Source organism: Suncus etruscus, chromosome 11 (genome assembly GCF_024139225.1).
Source record: "Suncus etruscus isolate mSunEtr1 chromosome 11, mSunEtr1.pri.cur, whole genome shotgun sequence".
Lineage (NCBI taxonomy): Eukaryota > Metazoa > Chordata > Mammalia > Eulipotyphla > Soricidae > Suncus > Suncus etruscus.
The window spans coordinates 7,377,853-7,392,164 of record NC_064858.1 but is presented as its reverse complement, the minus strand read 5'-3'; the positions used below and the strand labels follow the sequence as shown (position 1 = coordinate 7,392,164).

Sequence of the window (14,312 nt, the reverse complement as noted above, 5' to 3'; positions counted from 1 at the left end):
CATCCTTCAGTATCATGCGTCATTTCCCTGTGCACCTCTAGGGGTCACTCCTGAGCACTGTAGCCTTTGAATACCACTGGCTATATGGTCCAAACCACCTCCCTCCAACACACTTATATTTAAATATATTAAAGGATTTTTTTTATTAATTGTCTATTGCTAAAAAATCTATTACAGCTTGCATTGTAAACAAAGTTGTAAAAAAAAATTTTTTTTTTTTGGGTGGCCAGAGAGATAGCATGGAGGTAAGGCATTTGCTTTGCATGCAGAAGGATGGTGGTTCAAATCCCAGCATCCCATAGGGTCCCCCGAGCCTGCCAGGAGTGATTTCTGAGCGTAGAGCCAGGAGGAACCCCTGAGCGCTGCTGGGTGTAACCCAAAAAGCAAAAATATTTTATTTCAGTGCCAGAGTGAATACACAGTGGTACCTGGGACGGACCCGAATTCCATTCCCGGCATCCCAAAGGTTTTCCCGAGTGTTCCAGGAGCTATTTCTGAGTACAGAGCCAGGAATAACCTCTAAGTGCTGCCCGGTGTGACCCCAAACAGAAACAAAAAAAATATAAATCGTGATTTGAAGAGATAGGACTGTGGGGAAGGCATTTACCTTGACGTGACCTACTCAGGTTTGATTCCTGATCTCTCATATGGTCTCTGAACACCGCCAGGAGTGATTCCTGAGTGCAGGAGTAAAACTGGGTAATCCTGACGGTTTTTTTGTTTTGTTTTTTGGGGCACACCCACCAGTGCTTAGGGCTTTCTCCTGGCTCTGAATTCAGGGATCACTGTATCCTGGCAGGCTGAGGGGACCCCATGGGATGTTGGGGATCAAACCTGGGTCAACCATGTGCCAAGCCAGTGCTTCCCCGCTGTGCTATTGCTCTGTCGCCCAGATCTGGTCATAACCCCATTGCTCAGCAATCTCCTCAAAGCTTCCTCTTCCAGCCTTACGTGGGTGGCTTTTTTTTTTTTTTTTTTTGGTTTTTGGGCCACACCCGGTGACGCTCAGGGGTTACTTCTGGCTATGCGCTCAGAAGTCGCTCCTGGCTTGGGGGACCATATGGGACGCCGGGGGATCGAACCGCGGTCCGTCTCCTAGGCTAGCGCAGGTAAGGCAGGCACCTTACCTCGAGCGCCACCGCCCGGCCCCCGTGGGTGGCTTTTTGATGGCATCAAGGGGAGCCACAGAGATGCTGCCCATGTGCTTAGTTGCCACGGGAGGCGCTATTGGCACACAAGGAAATTCCGGCTTCGGCACTGGGCACTTAGGGCTCATCTTTCTGTTTCTTTTTCCGCAGAAGCAACAGCGTGATCCTGGCTGATGAAATGGGGCTGGGCAAGACCATCCAGACCATCTCCTTCCTGTCCTACCTGTTCCACCAGCACCAGCTCTATGGCCCCTTCCTTGTAGTCGTGCCCCTGTCCACCCTCACCTCCTGGCAGAGGGAGTTTGAGATCTGGGCCCCGGAGATCAATGTCGTGGTTTACATAGGCGACCTGATGAGCAGAAATACGGTGCGTAAACAGAAAGGAAGTGGGTACGAATCTTGGGGATGCGGATGGGTGCTTGGGAAATGGACCTGGAAAATTATTTTGGGTCGGAGAGTTAGCACAGTAGTAGGTCATTTGCCTTGCATGCAGCAGACCCAGGATGGATGGTGCTTTGAATCCTGGCATCCCATATGGTCCCTGTACCTGCCAAGAGTGATTTCTGAGTACAGAGGCAGGAGTTACCCCTGAGCGCAGCCGGGTGTGGCTCAAAAACAAACAAACAAAAAAACAAAACACACAAAAAAGTTGCCATTTTGGGGGGCCGGCGAGGTGGCACTAGAGGCAAGGTGTCTGCCTTGCAAGTGCTAGCCAAGGAAGGACCTCGGTTCGATCCCCTGGTGTTCCATATGGTCCCCCCAAGCCAGGGGCGATTTCTGAGCGCTTAGCCAGGAGTAACCCCTGAGCATCAAACAGGTGTGGCCCAAAAAACCAAAAAAGAAAAAAAAAGTTGCTTTTTTTTTTATAAGTAGTTGAAAATAAATGAGGATTCTGTCATATGTTGAACCTCTTAATCAGGGGAGATTTAAGTGTCATAGAAATGCAGCCTGAGTTCAGTAATAAGAATAAATACAGAATTATATGTATGTATAGCAAAATACAAAACTTAATACTTTTCGATTAAAGTCTTAGTTCAGGTTTTTATAATGATATACATTTTCAAAGTGATTTATAAGTATAGTGGATAAATAAATGAATAAAAAACACTGATTAAAAAAAAGATTATTGAATGATAAGTTTGTATGTAAAATTGCAACTCTTGGGGCCGGAGTGATAGCAGAGCAGTAGCAAAAGCTGAGCAGTAGGTCGTTTACCTTGTATGCGGCGAACACAGGATGGACCCTAGTTTGAATCCCAGCATCCCATATGATCCCTCGAGCCTGCCAGGAGCAATCGGTTTCTGAGCACAGAGCCAGGAGTAACCCCTGAGCACTGCCAGGTGTGGCCCAAAAACCAAATAAATAAAGTTGCAACTCTATGATATAAATTTTGGTTAATTACAACAAAAATTTAAATTTTTGGATGTATAGAATCTCATTTTAACTTAATACAGCTGTTAAAGAATTATGATATGTGTTAAAGAATATATGATACGGGCCCGGAGAGATAGCACAGCGGTGTTTGACTTACAAACAGCCGATCCAGGACCAAAGGTGGTTGGTTCGAATCCCGGTGTCCCATATGGTCCCCCGTGCCTGCCAGGAGCTATTCTGAGCAGACAGCCAGGAGTAACCCCTGAGCAAAGCTGGGTTGGCCCAAAAACCAAAAACCAAAAACCAAAAAAAAAAAAAAAAAAAAAGGATCTATGATAGGTTTATATCTGTTATAAAAGTAAAAAGTCCCTTTCAACAACAAATGCAACTGGGGTTCTTTAAGATGCTTGCCTCGTATTTATTTATATCTACTTATTAATCTAAGTTTTTGGGCTACTTGGTGGTGCTCATGCACCAGGAATTAACTCCTGATGTTGCCCAGGGGACCCTGTGGGATGCCAGGGATTGAACCTAGGTTGGCCGCATGCAAGGCAAATGCCCTCCCCACTGTGCTATTGCTCAGACTTTGCTGGTTTTGTTCAAAATTTCAAGGAATGCCAGGCAGTGTATGATTGGGGCCTGTTACTTTTCTTGCAGTATTTGATTTTTCTTGACTCTGTCCTTTCTCTATAAATGACCGTATTACTTACCAAGGAGCATCAGTTGGTGTTTGCTACGATCGGTGAATCTTTTTTTTGGTCAAAGCCCCTGTTCCTTCCCTGGACTTAGTGCTGGGCACTTGGGAGTCTCTTGATAACCTTCCAGAAAGCCTCGAGGCTTTCCAGTTGAAATAGAACTTAATTACACTTGTCCCTGCTAGACTGGAATGTGACTGATTGGGACAAAGGTGTTTCTGGTCCAAGACCTTGAAACAAGATGGTCCATGACCCTTCACTCCTGAGGCTTATTCCAGAGCAAACCTGATACAATCATTTTCTCATACAAGTTCACGTTGATATCAAAGCCTATGACTTTAATCACTCCGGAGTCCCTCCTGGCGGTTCTTGGGGGACCTTATGGGATGCTGGTGATCGACCCTGGGTTAATCTCGTTCATGGCAAGTCCCTGTCAAATTGCTTTCACCCCCATCAACCGCTGTTGTATTGCTCCACCCCAACTGCATTCGTCACTTTTGAAGCATATAGCATTTATTTGGCTTCTTAATTGGTTTATGAAGAAAAGAAAAGGAAAACGATTGCTTAATTGTGGGAAGTTGTCAAGTATGGTTTGCAAAAATAAAGACAGTGAAAGCTGGACATGGGGGAGTCTGGGTAGGCTTCCTGGGTGAACCTTGCTCTCACCTTCTGCTCCTTTCCCCCCAGGTTGGGGGGCACCTCTGGATGCCTTGCCCCAGACTCTCCTATTTTTTGTGACAAGCAGATGGCTTGCTAGGTTTCCAGCTCAGTGTGGGTGCAAGTATTGTTTATTTTGGGCTTCCAAACGGGAACACACTTTCGCTTATAATAAGTTGTATTTCTTACTCACAACACTCCCTGTCCTATTTCGGGTCAGTGGGCACTGTGTCAGGGAGCAGAATGTGTTTTTCTTGTGAATACAAGTATTGCCTAAGAATAATCAAGTTATCATTCCTTCAGACATTTCCCATTTGAGGGATTTCCCCCCTCAGTTCTAGTCAGCAGGGATCGATTAACTGCTAACAAAATGCTTTTTCTGGGCCTGAGCATGTTAGCACAGCAGTGAGAGTGCTTGCCTTGCACACGGCCAACCTGGATTTGATCCCTGGCATCCCCTAGAACAGTGGTCGGCAAGCCGCGGCTCGTGAGCCGCATTCGGCTCTTTACACTTCTTTAATGTGGCTCTTCTGTGTGCCAGGCAGCCGCTCCAGGAGTCAGGACTCTGCTCCTTAGCACTGACAGAGGCTAGGAGCAGAGTTCTGACTCCTGGAGTGGCCACCCAGCACACAGAGGAGGGCATTAAAAAGTGTGAAGAGCTGCATGCGGCTTGCGGCTTGCTGACCACTGCCCTAGAATTTTCTGAGAACCACTAGGAATAATTCCTCAACACAGAGCTTGTAGTAACCCGAGTGCTGTTAGGTGCTCAAAAACCCAAACAACCCGCCCCCCCAATGCATTTTCTTATTCCGATGTGTCCAGAGTGATCTTAGGTCATTAGGGTTAGGGTGGGGATGGAGATATGTGTTGATTTTTTTTGTTGTTGTTGTTGTTTTTGGGCCATACCCAGCTGCTTTTATGGGTTACTTCTGACTCTGCACTCAGAAATCATTCCTGACAGACTCGGAAACCATATGGGATACTGGGAATTGAACCTGGGTGTATCCCAGGTCAGCTGCTTGCAATGCAAACAATCTACCACTGTGCTATCTCTCTGCCTCCCCCCCCTTTTGTTTTTTTGGTCACACCCGACACTACTCAGGGATTAAACTCCTGTCTCTGCGCTCAGAAATAGCTCCTCGCTTGGGGGATCATATGGGATGCCGGGAGATCGAATGGCGGTCCGTCCTAGGCTTGCCATTGCTCTGGCCCTTCTCTGGCCCCTTTCTAAGGGACTTGTTAGCGATAGAAACAGAGGTCACAATGTCCCCTGTCTGTTTTTTTGACAGATACGAGAATATGAGTGGATTCACGCTCAGACCAAGAGACTTAAGTTCAACGTCCTCATCACCACCTACGAGATCCTCTTGAAAGATAAGGTGCGTGGTCAGGGTGCAAAGACCCCATCCTGTCCCATCGGAATGTGTTCCGGGTGCTGTGTGATTTCCTTTATTGCCCCCCTTTTATTAAAATAATCAAAGAAATCCAAAGGTATGCCCACCCGGAGCATTCAGGTTCAACCTCAGTATATAGGGCCTTTGGGGTGTGATCTAGTTTAATGGGATGAACAGGGCACTCTGGTCCTCAGGGGAGTTGAGACACCGATCAGGTACTGGAATGGCCCTGACTGAGTACCCCATAGGCTTTCCCAGCAGCCCCAGTAGCCTCTTCACTGTCCCTTAAACAGCTGCTGGAAATGGCTTCCCTAGCTAAACTCAGGTGGGGATTCGAGTTGTGGACAAGTCCCACTTGGGGTGGCTCCTGGTGTCTCTGAACTTCTGCATTATGGGGGAGAACCTAGGCATGAGAAGACCCAGAATGAAGAAGATGGAGACTTAACATCAGATGGGGATTGGTGGTGGTTTATGCTTGTTTGGTTTTGTACTGTTTTTTAACTTGGCTTTTGGGGTCTGTGACATGGCTTCTTGGCGTGTTTGCTCAGCACCCATGGGCGTAGAGGAGGACCTGTGAGGCTGGTCCCTTTCTCACCTAATGATATTGCAATGTTTTGTGCTCCTTTTAGACTGTGCTGGGCAGTATTAACTGGGCCTTCCTGGGAGTGGACGAAGCACACCGGCTGAAGAATGATGATTCTCTGTTGTATAAGACGCTGATCGACTTTAAGTCCAACCACAGGCTTCTGATCACGGGGACCCCCCTTCAGAACTCCCTCAAGGAACTCTGGTCACTGCTGCACTTTATTATGCCCGAAAAGTAAGTTCCTTTCTGCACTGCTGATAAGATTCTAGACCGCCATGCCAACTAGGCTTCCTGACTGTCCATATAGACTACAGGGGAACTAGCAGGGGCAGGCTTGATTTTGGGGAAAGCATAGCTTGGAACAGAGGAAGGCTTCAGGTCCACCCAGGTATCAACAAATTTCATGATTTCATGAAACAGCTGTTTAACGGTTCACTGCATAAGTGTACCACAGTCTTTTTCATTTACCGATCTATTTGTGGGCACTTGGGCTGTTTCCAGATTCTGGTTATTGTGAATAGCGCTGTTGTGAACATAAGAATGCATTGTATTTTGGGGCTCCTAGGACGTATTCCCAGGGGCAGTATTGCTGGGTCGAATGAAAGCTCAGTTCCTCGTTTGAGGAATGTCTGTTGTTTCCCCCAAATGTTGGACCAGTCAGCATTCTTCCAAGCAGCGTGTGAGAATCCTTCCTCCCCACATCCAGATTGGTTGTCTTTTTTGTTCTTTGTGATGTGTGCCAGTCTCTGTGATGGGAGATAGCATCTCACTGTTGCTTTGGTTGGCATTTCTCTAATGATGAATTATGTGGAGCCTTTCCAGGGGTCCTCAAACTTTTTCAACAGGGGGCCAGTTCACTGTCCCTCAGACCATTGGAGGGTCTGACTATAGTAAAAACAAAACTTATGAACGAATTCTTATGCACACTGCATATATCTTATTTTGCAATGAAGAAACAAAACAGATACAAATACAATATGTGGCCCGCGGGCCATAGTTTGAGGATCATTGCGACCCTCTGAATTTCTTTCTTTCTTTTTTTTTTTTGGCTACACCCAGCGGTGTGCAGGGGTCACTTCTGGCTCTGTGCTCAGAAATTGCTCCTGCCAGACTGGGGGGACCATATGGGATGCCAGGAATCGAACCCATGTCTGTCCTGGATCTGCTGCTTGCAAGGCAAACACCCTACCGTTGTGCTATCTCTCGGGCCCCTGGATTTTTTTGGGTTTTTTTTGATTATTTTTTCTCTTCTTCTCTTCTCCCCATCCTTTGGATGGGGTTGGATTTTTTTTTTCTTTTTCAATTCTATTGTGTCTCGGCCTCCTTTTAATCTTCTGAGATTCTCTCCCGACAGCTGAGTATATCCAGAACCTTCTCTGTATGGGAGTTTAACCAGAATGAATCTCACAGACACAGTCTGCACTGCTTACTCAATAAAACTTCTTCCCCCAGGGTTCCTTTGGGTGATGCATGGTGGTGGAATTAAGATCTGTATGATTTCAATAGCAGAAATATTTCCCTATGGAGGTCAGGCAGAGCAGTTTTTATTTTTGGTTCACACCCAGCAGTGCTCAGGGGTTACTCTTAGCTCTGCACTCAGGTCTCTCTCCTGACAGGCTCAGGGGATCCCATGGGTTTTGGGATCAAATCCCTGCCCTCCCCAGCTCCCCCACTGTACTATTGCTCAGGCCCGTAGGCAGGATTTTTATGAGCAATGTAGTTTGTGTGTCCTCAAATTCCCTTAGTTTCAAGTCTGCATTACTTACACTTTGCTTTTCTTCCCGCATCCTAATTTGGTCTTATTATTTTTCTTTTGGCTGTCACTACAACCCCTTAATATTTTAGTCTGTGAGTGGTGAAGATTATTGATGGAAACATCTTTTATCTTTTTGAGCAGTGAAAACTGTGACATGATGCCAACCATTAATCTTTTGCTATAGTTAATTTATAGGCTAAGCTTTTCTCCTTTCAAGAGTTTATTGAAAAAATAGTGATTAGTTATTACGCATAGCATTTTTATCCCAATAAAATGTTTGCTTAAATTAGATACTGGTCATATGGTTTATTGAAACATATTCTAGACCCAGACTTAGAATGGGAAAAGTGGCATCTAAGGAAGATGGAATGAATCAACTTACTTTTCCCTTTCCTATCTTCCTCCACTGGCTTCCTCTTATCCTGAAGAGCCAGTGACCAATAATCATTCCTTGGAAGAAAGACATAAAAAGGGGGGCCGGTGAGGTGGTGCTAGAGGCACGGTGTCTGCCTTGCAAGCGCTAGCCAAGGAAGGACCGCGGTTCGATCCCCCGGCATCCCATATGGTCCCCCCAAGCCAGGAGCAATTTCTGAGCGCTTAGCCAGGAGTAACCTCTGAGCATCAAACGGGTATGGCCGAAGAACCAAAAAAAAGAAAGACATAAAAAGGAAAAGCTCCCCTTCATTATTATTTCTGTTGGGGGGGGGGGGTTGATATTTGTAGGCTAGGCATATGCAGTCATCACAGATTTTATTTTATTTTCCCCTCTCCTTAATGCTGCTGACAGAAGAACCCGTTAGCTAGGAGAAGGCTTTGTGCCGAGGGAGCGATGCCCCACTCGCCTCTCTTACTCCCTAGGTTCGAGTTTTGGGAGGACTTCGAAGAAGACCATGGGAAAGGGCGAGAGAATGGTTATCAGAGTCTCCACAAGGTGCTTGAACCCTTCCTCCTGCGGCGAGTGAAGAAGGACGTGGAGAAATCCCTGCCCGCCAAGGTGGAGCAGATCCTGCGGGTGGAGATGTCAGCTCTGCAGAAGCAATATTACAAGTGAGTCGGACTCCCACGCGCTCCTTCCTGGCCTTCGGGGAGCTGCCACCCTACCGGGCCCAGGCCTGGACATAGCTGAGCTGCTGGTCCTCTGCTGTGGCCTTAGAGACTCTGCTTTTGGGGCTGGGGCGAGGCCGGGCCATATGCTTTCTGATGGTGGGGTTGGAGGTGAAGATTGATGCTATTTCTGGGTGCTGGTCCTAGGCACAGCCCCACCTTGTGGCAGAGAGAAAGGGTGGTGGTGGTGCCCTGGCCTCATCCTGTGGTGTCCCTGCCAGAGCCTCATTAGTGTAGAAGATGAGTGGGAAAGATGGATGGACAGATGGATGGAGGGGAGAACCAACCCTCATCCCTGTGCCCCTCACACTCTCTCACCTCCGTGTGCAGGTGGATCCTGACCAGAAACTACAAGGCCCTTGCCAAGGGGACGCGCGGCAGCACCTCTGGGTTCCTGAACATTGTGATGGAGCTGAAGAAATGCTGTAATCACTGCTACCTGATCCGAGCCCCTGAAGACAGTGACCGTGAGAGTGGGCCCGAGGCGCTCTCGGTACGTTCCCAAAGCTGCTAGAAGCTGGTGCCTTCCCTCCGGGGGTGCTGGGCTGGCTGCGGTCATGGGCCTCATTCACCAGGGGACACACTCCTTCCCTCCAGGGAGAGCTCTGCTGGCCAGGGGCAGCTTATCCTCCAAGGGACACGCTCCCTCCATCCTATAGGGGGCACTGTGCTCACCAGGGGCAGCTTGTCCTCCAGGCACCAAGCTTGAAAAATGAGGGACCCGGGATGTGGTTCCAAGAATTGCCCGGTAGGGCAGGCTTTTTTGTGGGAGTCCCAGTCTCTATCCCCAGCACACGGAATCCCTGAGCAGGCCCAAGCACTGCCCAGTGTAGCCTGTAAAAGAAGAAAAAAGAAAGGGAATGTCCCAAGGCCCCTATAATTTTTCACTCTTTCACTCAAGATTCAGACAAAACCGAACCCAAGAACTGTACACATTGGAACAAACTTTATTTTATCTATCTATCTATCTATCTATCTATCTATCTATCTATCTATCTATCTATCTATTCATTTATTTATTTTTGTTTGGGCCACACCTGGTGGCACTCAGCCGTTACTCCTATCTTGGCGCTCAGAAATCGCTCCTGGCAGGCTCGGGGGTCCATTTGAGATGCCGGAGATAGAACCTGGGTCCATCCCAGGTCGGCTGCGTGCAAGGAAAATGCCCTACCGTTGTGCTATTGCTCCAGCCCTGGAACAAACTCTTTAAGATTTTAAAGACACACTGATAGTCACCAGAAAGGGTTATCAGGGCTGTAAGGGGCTTTTGTTTGTAGGGACACTCAGCAGTGCTCAGGGCTGACTCCTGGATGTGCTCAGGGATCACTCCCAGTGGTGCTAGGGGACCCAATGGGATGCCCGGGATCGAACCTGGTTGGGTCACTTGTCCTTCTTGCTGTGTTCTGGCTCCAGTCCCAAAGAGGCCCCTTTTATGGTGGGAACGGGGTCAGAGTTTGGATGACAAACGGGAGTGATGAGGGCAGTGAACATGGGATCACTTAGGGCGGTTGCAGGCAAGGCAGTTTCAGGGGGCAGGGTCTCCTGCACACCTCGCTCAGCCCCTCCTCGCACCCCAGTCCCTCATCAGGAGCAGCGGGAAGCTGATTCTCTTGGACAAGCTGCTGACCAGGCTCCGAGAAAGGGGCAACCGCGTCCTCATCTTCTCCCAGATGGTGCGGATGCTAGACATCCTGGCCGAGTACCTGACCATCAAGCACTACCCCTTCCAGGTGAGGGGGTGAGGGTCTCAGGAAGAAGGGCCCTCCCCCGCCCCCTTCTGCCCCACCGGCTCTTCTCCTTCATTGGGCACTTTTGCAGCTGAGGGTGCTCGGAAACCAGTGCTCATACATTCCTGCCCCCTTTCTCCCTCACTGGATGATTCTGAAGCCATGTGTTCTGCCCTTGAACTAGATCCCCCCTCCTGCCCCAGCTGTATGAGGGGCTGATGACTTGGGGTACAGAGAGGTCATCAAGAAGGGAATCAGGGCCGGAGAGATAGCATAGCGGTAGAGCATTTGCCTTGCACGCAGCCATTCCAGAATGGACAGTGGTTTGAATCTTGGCATTTCATTGCCAGGAGTAATTTCTGAGCGCAGAGCCAGGAGTAACCCCTGAGCACGGCCAGATGTGATCCAAAAATCAAAAAAAAAAAAAAGGAATCAGCTAAGCGCCTTCCATCTTCTTTTTTTTTTCTTCGTTTGTTTGGGCCCCACTCGGTGATGCTCAGGGGTTACTCCTGGCTATGAGCTCAGAAGTCGCTCCTAGCTTGGGGGACCATATGGGATGCCGGGGGATCAAACCGAGGTTCGTCCTAGGCTAGCGCTGGCAAGGCAGACACCTTACCTCTAGCGCCACTGCTCGGGCTCCATCTTCAGACTTCAAATTGGATAAAGAAAGGAAGGCAGTGAGGGTCCGATTCTAGGAAGAAAAACATGGCCTGTGCCTCGAGGTGGCACGGAGCGGGATGGGGATGGGGGTGGGGTGGGGGGTAGTGGTCACTAGAGGGCAAGCTGGGAACACACACAGACACTCACACAAGTGACCCTGAATCCCAAGTCACAGCGATCATTCGGAGCTTGAACACCCCGCAGTTCTCAAAGCTACTTGCTTTTGAGCCCAAGGGACACTCCCAACCCCCCAGCCTTCTTCGTGGGGGCCAGAGCAAACTCGCCTGTCTGTTTGACCACCTGCAAGGATTGAGTGGTGATTTCAGCCAGACCAGGCAGTTCAGACAGGACAGACACGCTCTGCCCACTGGAGCTGAGAAGCAGCTTCCCTGGGGACCGGGGTTCTGTGGCTATGTTGCTCCTTCCTGCCTCCTCAGTGCTCACGGGGATGGAAGCAAAAAGCTCTGGGTCCTGTCTTCCTCCCTCCTGGGGCACATGATGCTTTTGGCCTGTGGTTCTCTTCCTGGAGACCCTCCGCTGTCCTGTCTTGTCCAGTGCATGACATTTGGCCAGCGGGTTCTGGTTCTTCTAACTCGGGGTGCTGAAAGCTGCAGGCTGGTGGGTCTAGCCTGGCCTTCTGGCTGCTGGGTTCTGACACAGTTCATTTCCACAGCGCCTGGACGGTTCTATCAAGGGTGAGATCCGGAAACAGGCTTTGGATCACTTCAATGCTGACGGCTCAGAGGTATGGGGCTTGCAGCTGGGTCAGGGGGCACAGGGTCAAGGGGTGCTGTGTCCTCAGAGTGGATTCTCAAACTGTCATCCCAGAAAGCCCATTTCTGTGTGTCTGTCCTCCATCTGTCTGGCTCATTTGTTCCAGTGTGTATTTGGTGTTGGGCAGGTGTGGGAGAATGGAGCCACTTTCAACATGACAGATATTGTGTCAGAGCTTCAGACACTTTTTGGGTTGACTGTGGCCTCCAGTGGACAGTCATGGCAGGCGGTGTGTCCCTAGTGGCTGAGTACTTCTACCACACAGCACCCCGTACCCCACTGGGCGAGGCTTCCAGGACAATTCAGAAAAACCACCATGTCTAGTGCCCAGGGTTCCCTAGGGTCCAAATGTACTAGAGCCCCAAGTTCCCTTTGCCGTCCTGTCTCCGACATTCCACTCTCCTTCACAACCTTGGGGGACTCCAGGCTCAGGGGACAGATCTGGACCCCCAAGGTGCCTCCTTTAAAGCCCCGTTGGGCATCGTTTCCAGGATTTCTGCTTCCTGCTCTCCACAAGGGCTGGCGGTCTGGGCATCAACCTGGCTTCGGCAGACACGGTGATCATCTTCGACTCAGACTGGAACCCCCAAAATGACCTGCAGGCACAAGCCCGTGCCCACAGAATCGGCCAGAAGAAGCAGGTCAGTTGTGGGGTGTTCCACGTCAGGGGAATGAGGCGCCTTGTGTTTGCAAGAGGATCGGAAATGTTTCCATCTTCCCTCTATTTACTTTTCCCTCTGTTTCCCATGGGTTCGTTCATGAGTCCTGAGACCTTGTTTTGGGGTGAAGAGAAGCCCTTTTGGGACTTCCGGCATCTCTTTTTTTTTTAAAGTTTTATTTATTGATTGATTGACTGATTGATTGGTTTTTGGGCCGTACCCAGCAGTGTTCAGGGGTCACTCCTGGATCTACACTTAGAAATTGCCCCTGGCAGACTGGGGGACCATATGGGATGCCTGGAATCGAAGTGGGTCCCTCCTCGATCGCCATCATGCAAGGCAAACACCCTACCTGGCAGCTTTTGAAAGTTCATCCCCATGACTTTTCCTGGTTGCTCCTGAGGCTCATGGACTCAGCTGAACCTGTCTTGGGCTTTACAGCTGGCAGTGGCAGGGTCTGTGTGGCACTGGGCCTGGCCCCTTGGGACATGCATCAGGTGTGCGTGCATACACATATGCATGCTACCCTCTATACCAGGGGTCTCAAACTCAATTTACCTGGGGGCTGCAGGAGGCAAAGGGTGATCCTTGAGTGCAAAGTCAGTAGTAAGCCTTGAACACTGGGAGGTGTGACCCAAACAACTAAAACAAAACAAAAAAGATTCCTCTAGGGCAGGGCCACAAAATGTTGTACGGAGGGCCGCAAGTTTGAGAGCCCTGCCTATGCCATAGCCCCGGCCCTTCTGTGTGAACTCTGGGGTCTGTTTTATTATTCAGCCTGAGCCCCAAGATTGGTTGGCCACTAGGAAAGTGCAGGTGTGAGGCCTTTATGGAGGAACTTCCAGGTCTCGATGAGCAGCAGGTACCTCAGAAGCGACACCTCAGCAAAATATTCTGTTCTGGGGCCAGAGTGATAGCACAGTGGTAGGACGTTTGTCTTGCATGCAGCCTACCAGGGAGGGACCTTGGTTCGATCTCCAGCATCCCATGTGATCCCTGAGTCTACCAGGAGGGAGTGCAGAGCCGAGAATGACCCCTGAGCACTGCCGGATGTGGCCCCCAAAACAAAACAAAATGAAACAAAACAAAACAGCATGTTGCATAGACTCAGACTAAGATTGTGGCAGAAGCATGGGCCTTTCTCTCTGCGTGGAAGGCTTGACCGGACCTTCAGTAGCAGAGACCACAGCTGTCCTCTCCCCCGCTCTCAGCCACTTTTGGAATTTTCCCACCTAAGCATCAGGTGTGCGCTTCCTGCAGGTGAATATCTACCGCCTGGTCACCAAGGGCACTGTGGAGGAGGAGATCATCGAGCGGGCCAAGAAGAAGATGGTGCTGGACCACCTGGTCATCCAGCGCATGGACACCACAGGCCGGACAGTTCTGGAAAACAACTCGGGGAGATCCAAGTGAGGAGGGGCTGGGGGCCAGGACGGGTCAAAGGGTGGTGAAGTGTGTGCCGACCCCGCTGCAGGGTGCTCTGCCCCTGTGTGAGGGGTCATCTGTTCATTATGTGGAGCAGACACCCCTTTATTCCATTGCTGCCTTCCTGCGACAGCAAACCCTCTGCTCACAGGCTTCCGGGGTGCTCCCCTGGGCTCCCCCAGGCTTGCTCTCACTGCTTTGCCTCCTTTGCTATCATCGGCCCTGAAGGCTCATCGGAGCAAAGGGTGAGGCCCGTGGATTGAATTAGCTGCTTTCCCCCCTTAACCACTGGCAACATGCAGAGAGCCTGGACTTGAGGCCAAAATGGGGTGCCCTTCCCTTTAAGGAAGCTG

The 14,312-nt window shown here is 49.8% G+C and overlaps 1 protein-coding gene across 1 annotated transcript in view; it reads left to right on the top strand.

The window, feature by feature from the left end:
* Positions 1–14,312, top strand: part of CHD2 (chromodomain helicase DNA binding protein 2) — a 76,259-nt gene that overhangs the window by 33,138 nt on the left and 28,809 nt on the right. The window contains exons 14-22 of the mRNA XM_049783283.1: positions 1,299–1,515; positions 5,164–5,253; positions 5,898–6,088; positions 8,469–8,657; positions 9,045–9,207; positions 10,292–10,444; positions 11,775–11,846; positions 12,367–12,516; positions 13,795–13,943. Coding sequence (XP_049639240.1) covers positions 1,299–1,515; positions 5,164–5,253; positions 5,898–6,088; positions 8,469–8,657; positions 9,045–9,207; positions 10,292–10,444; positions 11,775–11,846; positions 12,367–12,516; positions 13,795–13,943 — 1,374 coding nt within the window. The remainder of the gene's footprint in view (positions 1–1,298; positions 1,516–5,163; positions 5,254–5,897; positions 6,089–8,468; positions 8,658–9,044; positions 9,208–10,291; positions 10,445–11,774; positions 11,847–12,366; positions 12,517–13,794; positions 13,944–14,312) is intronic.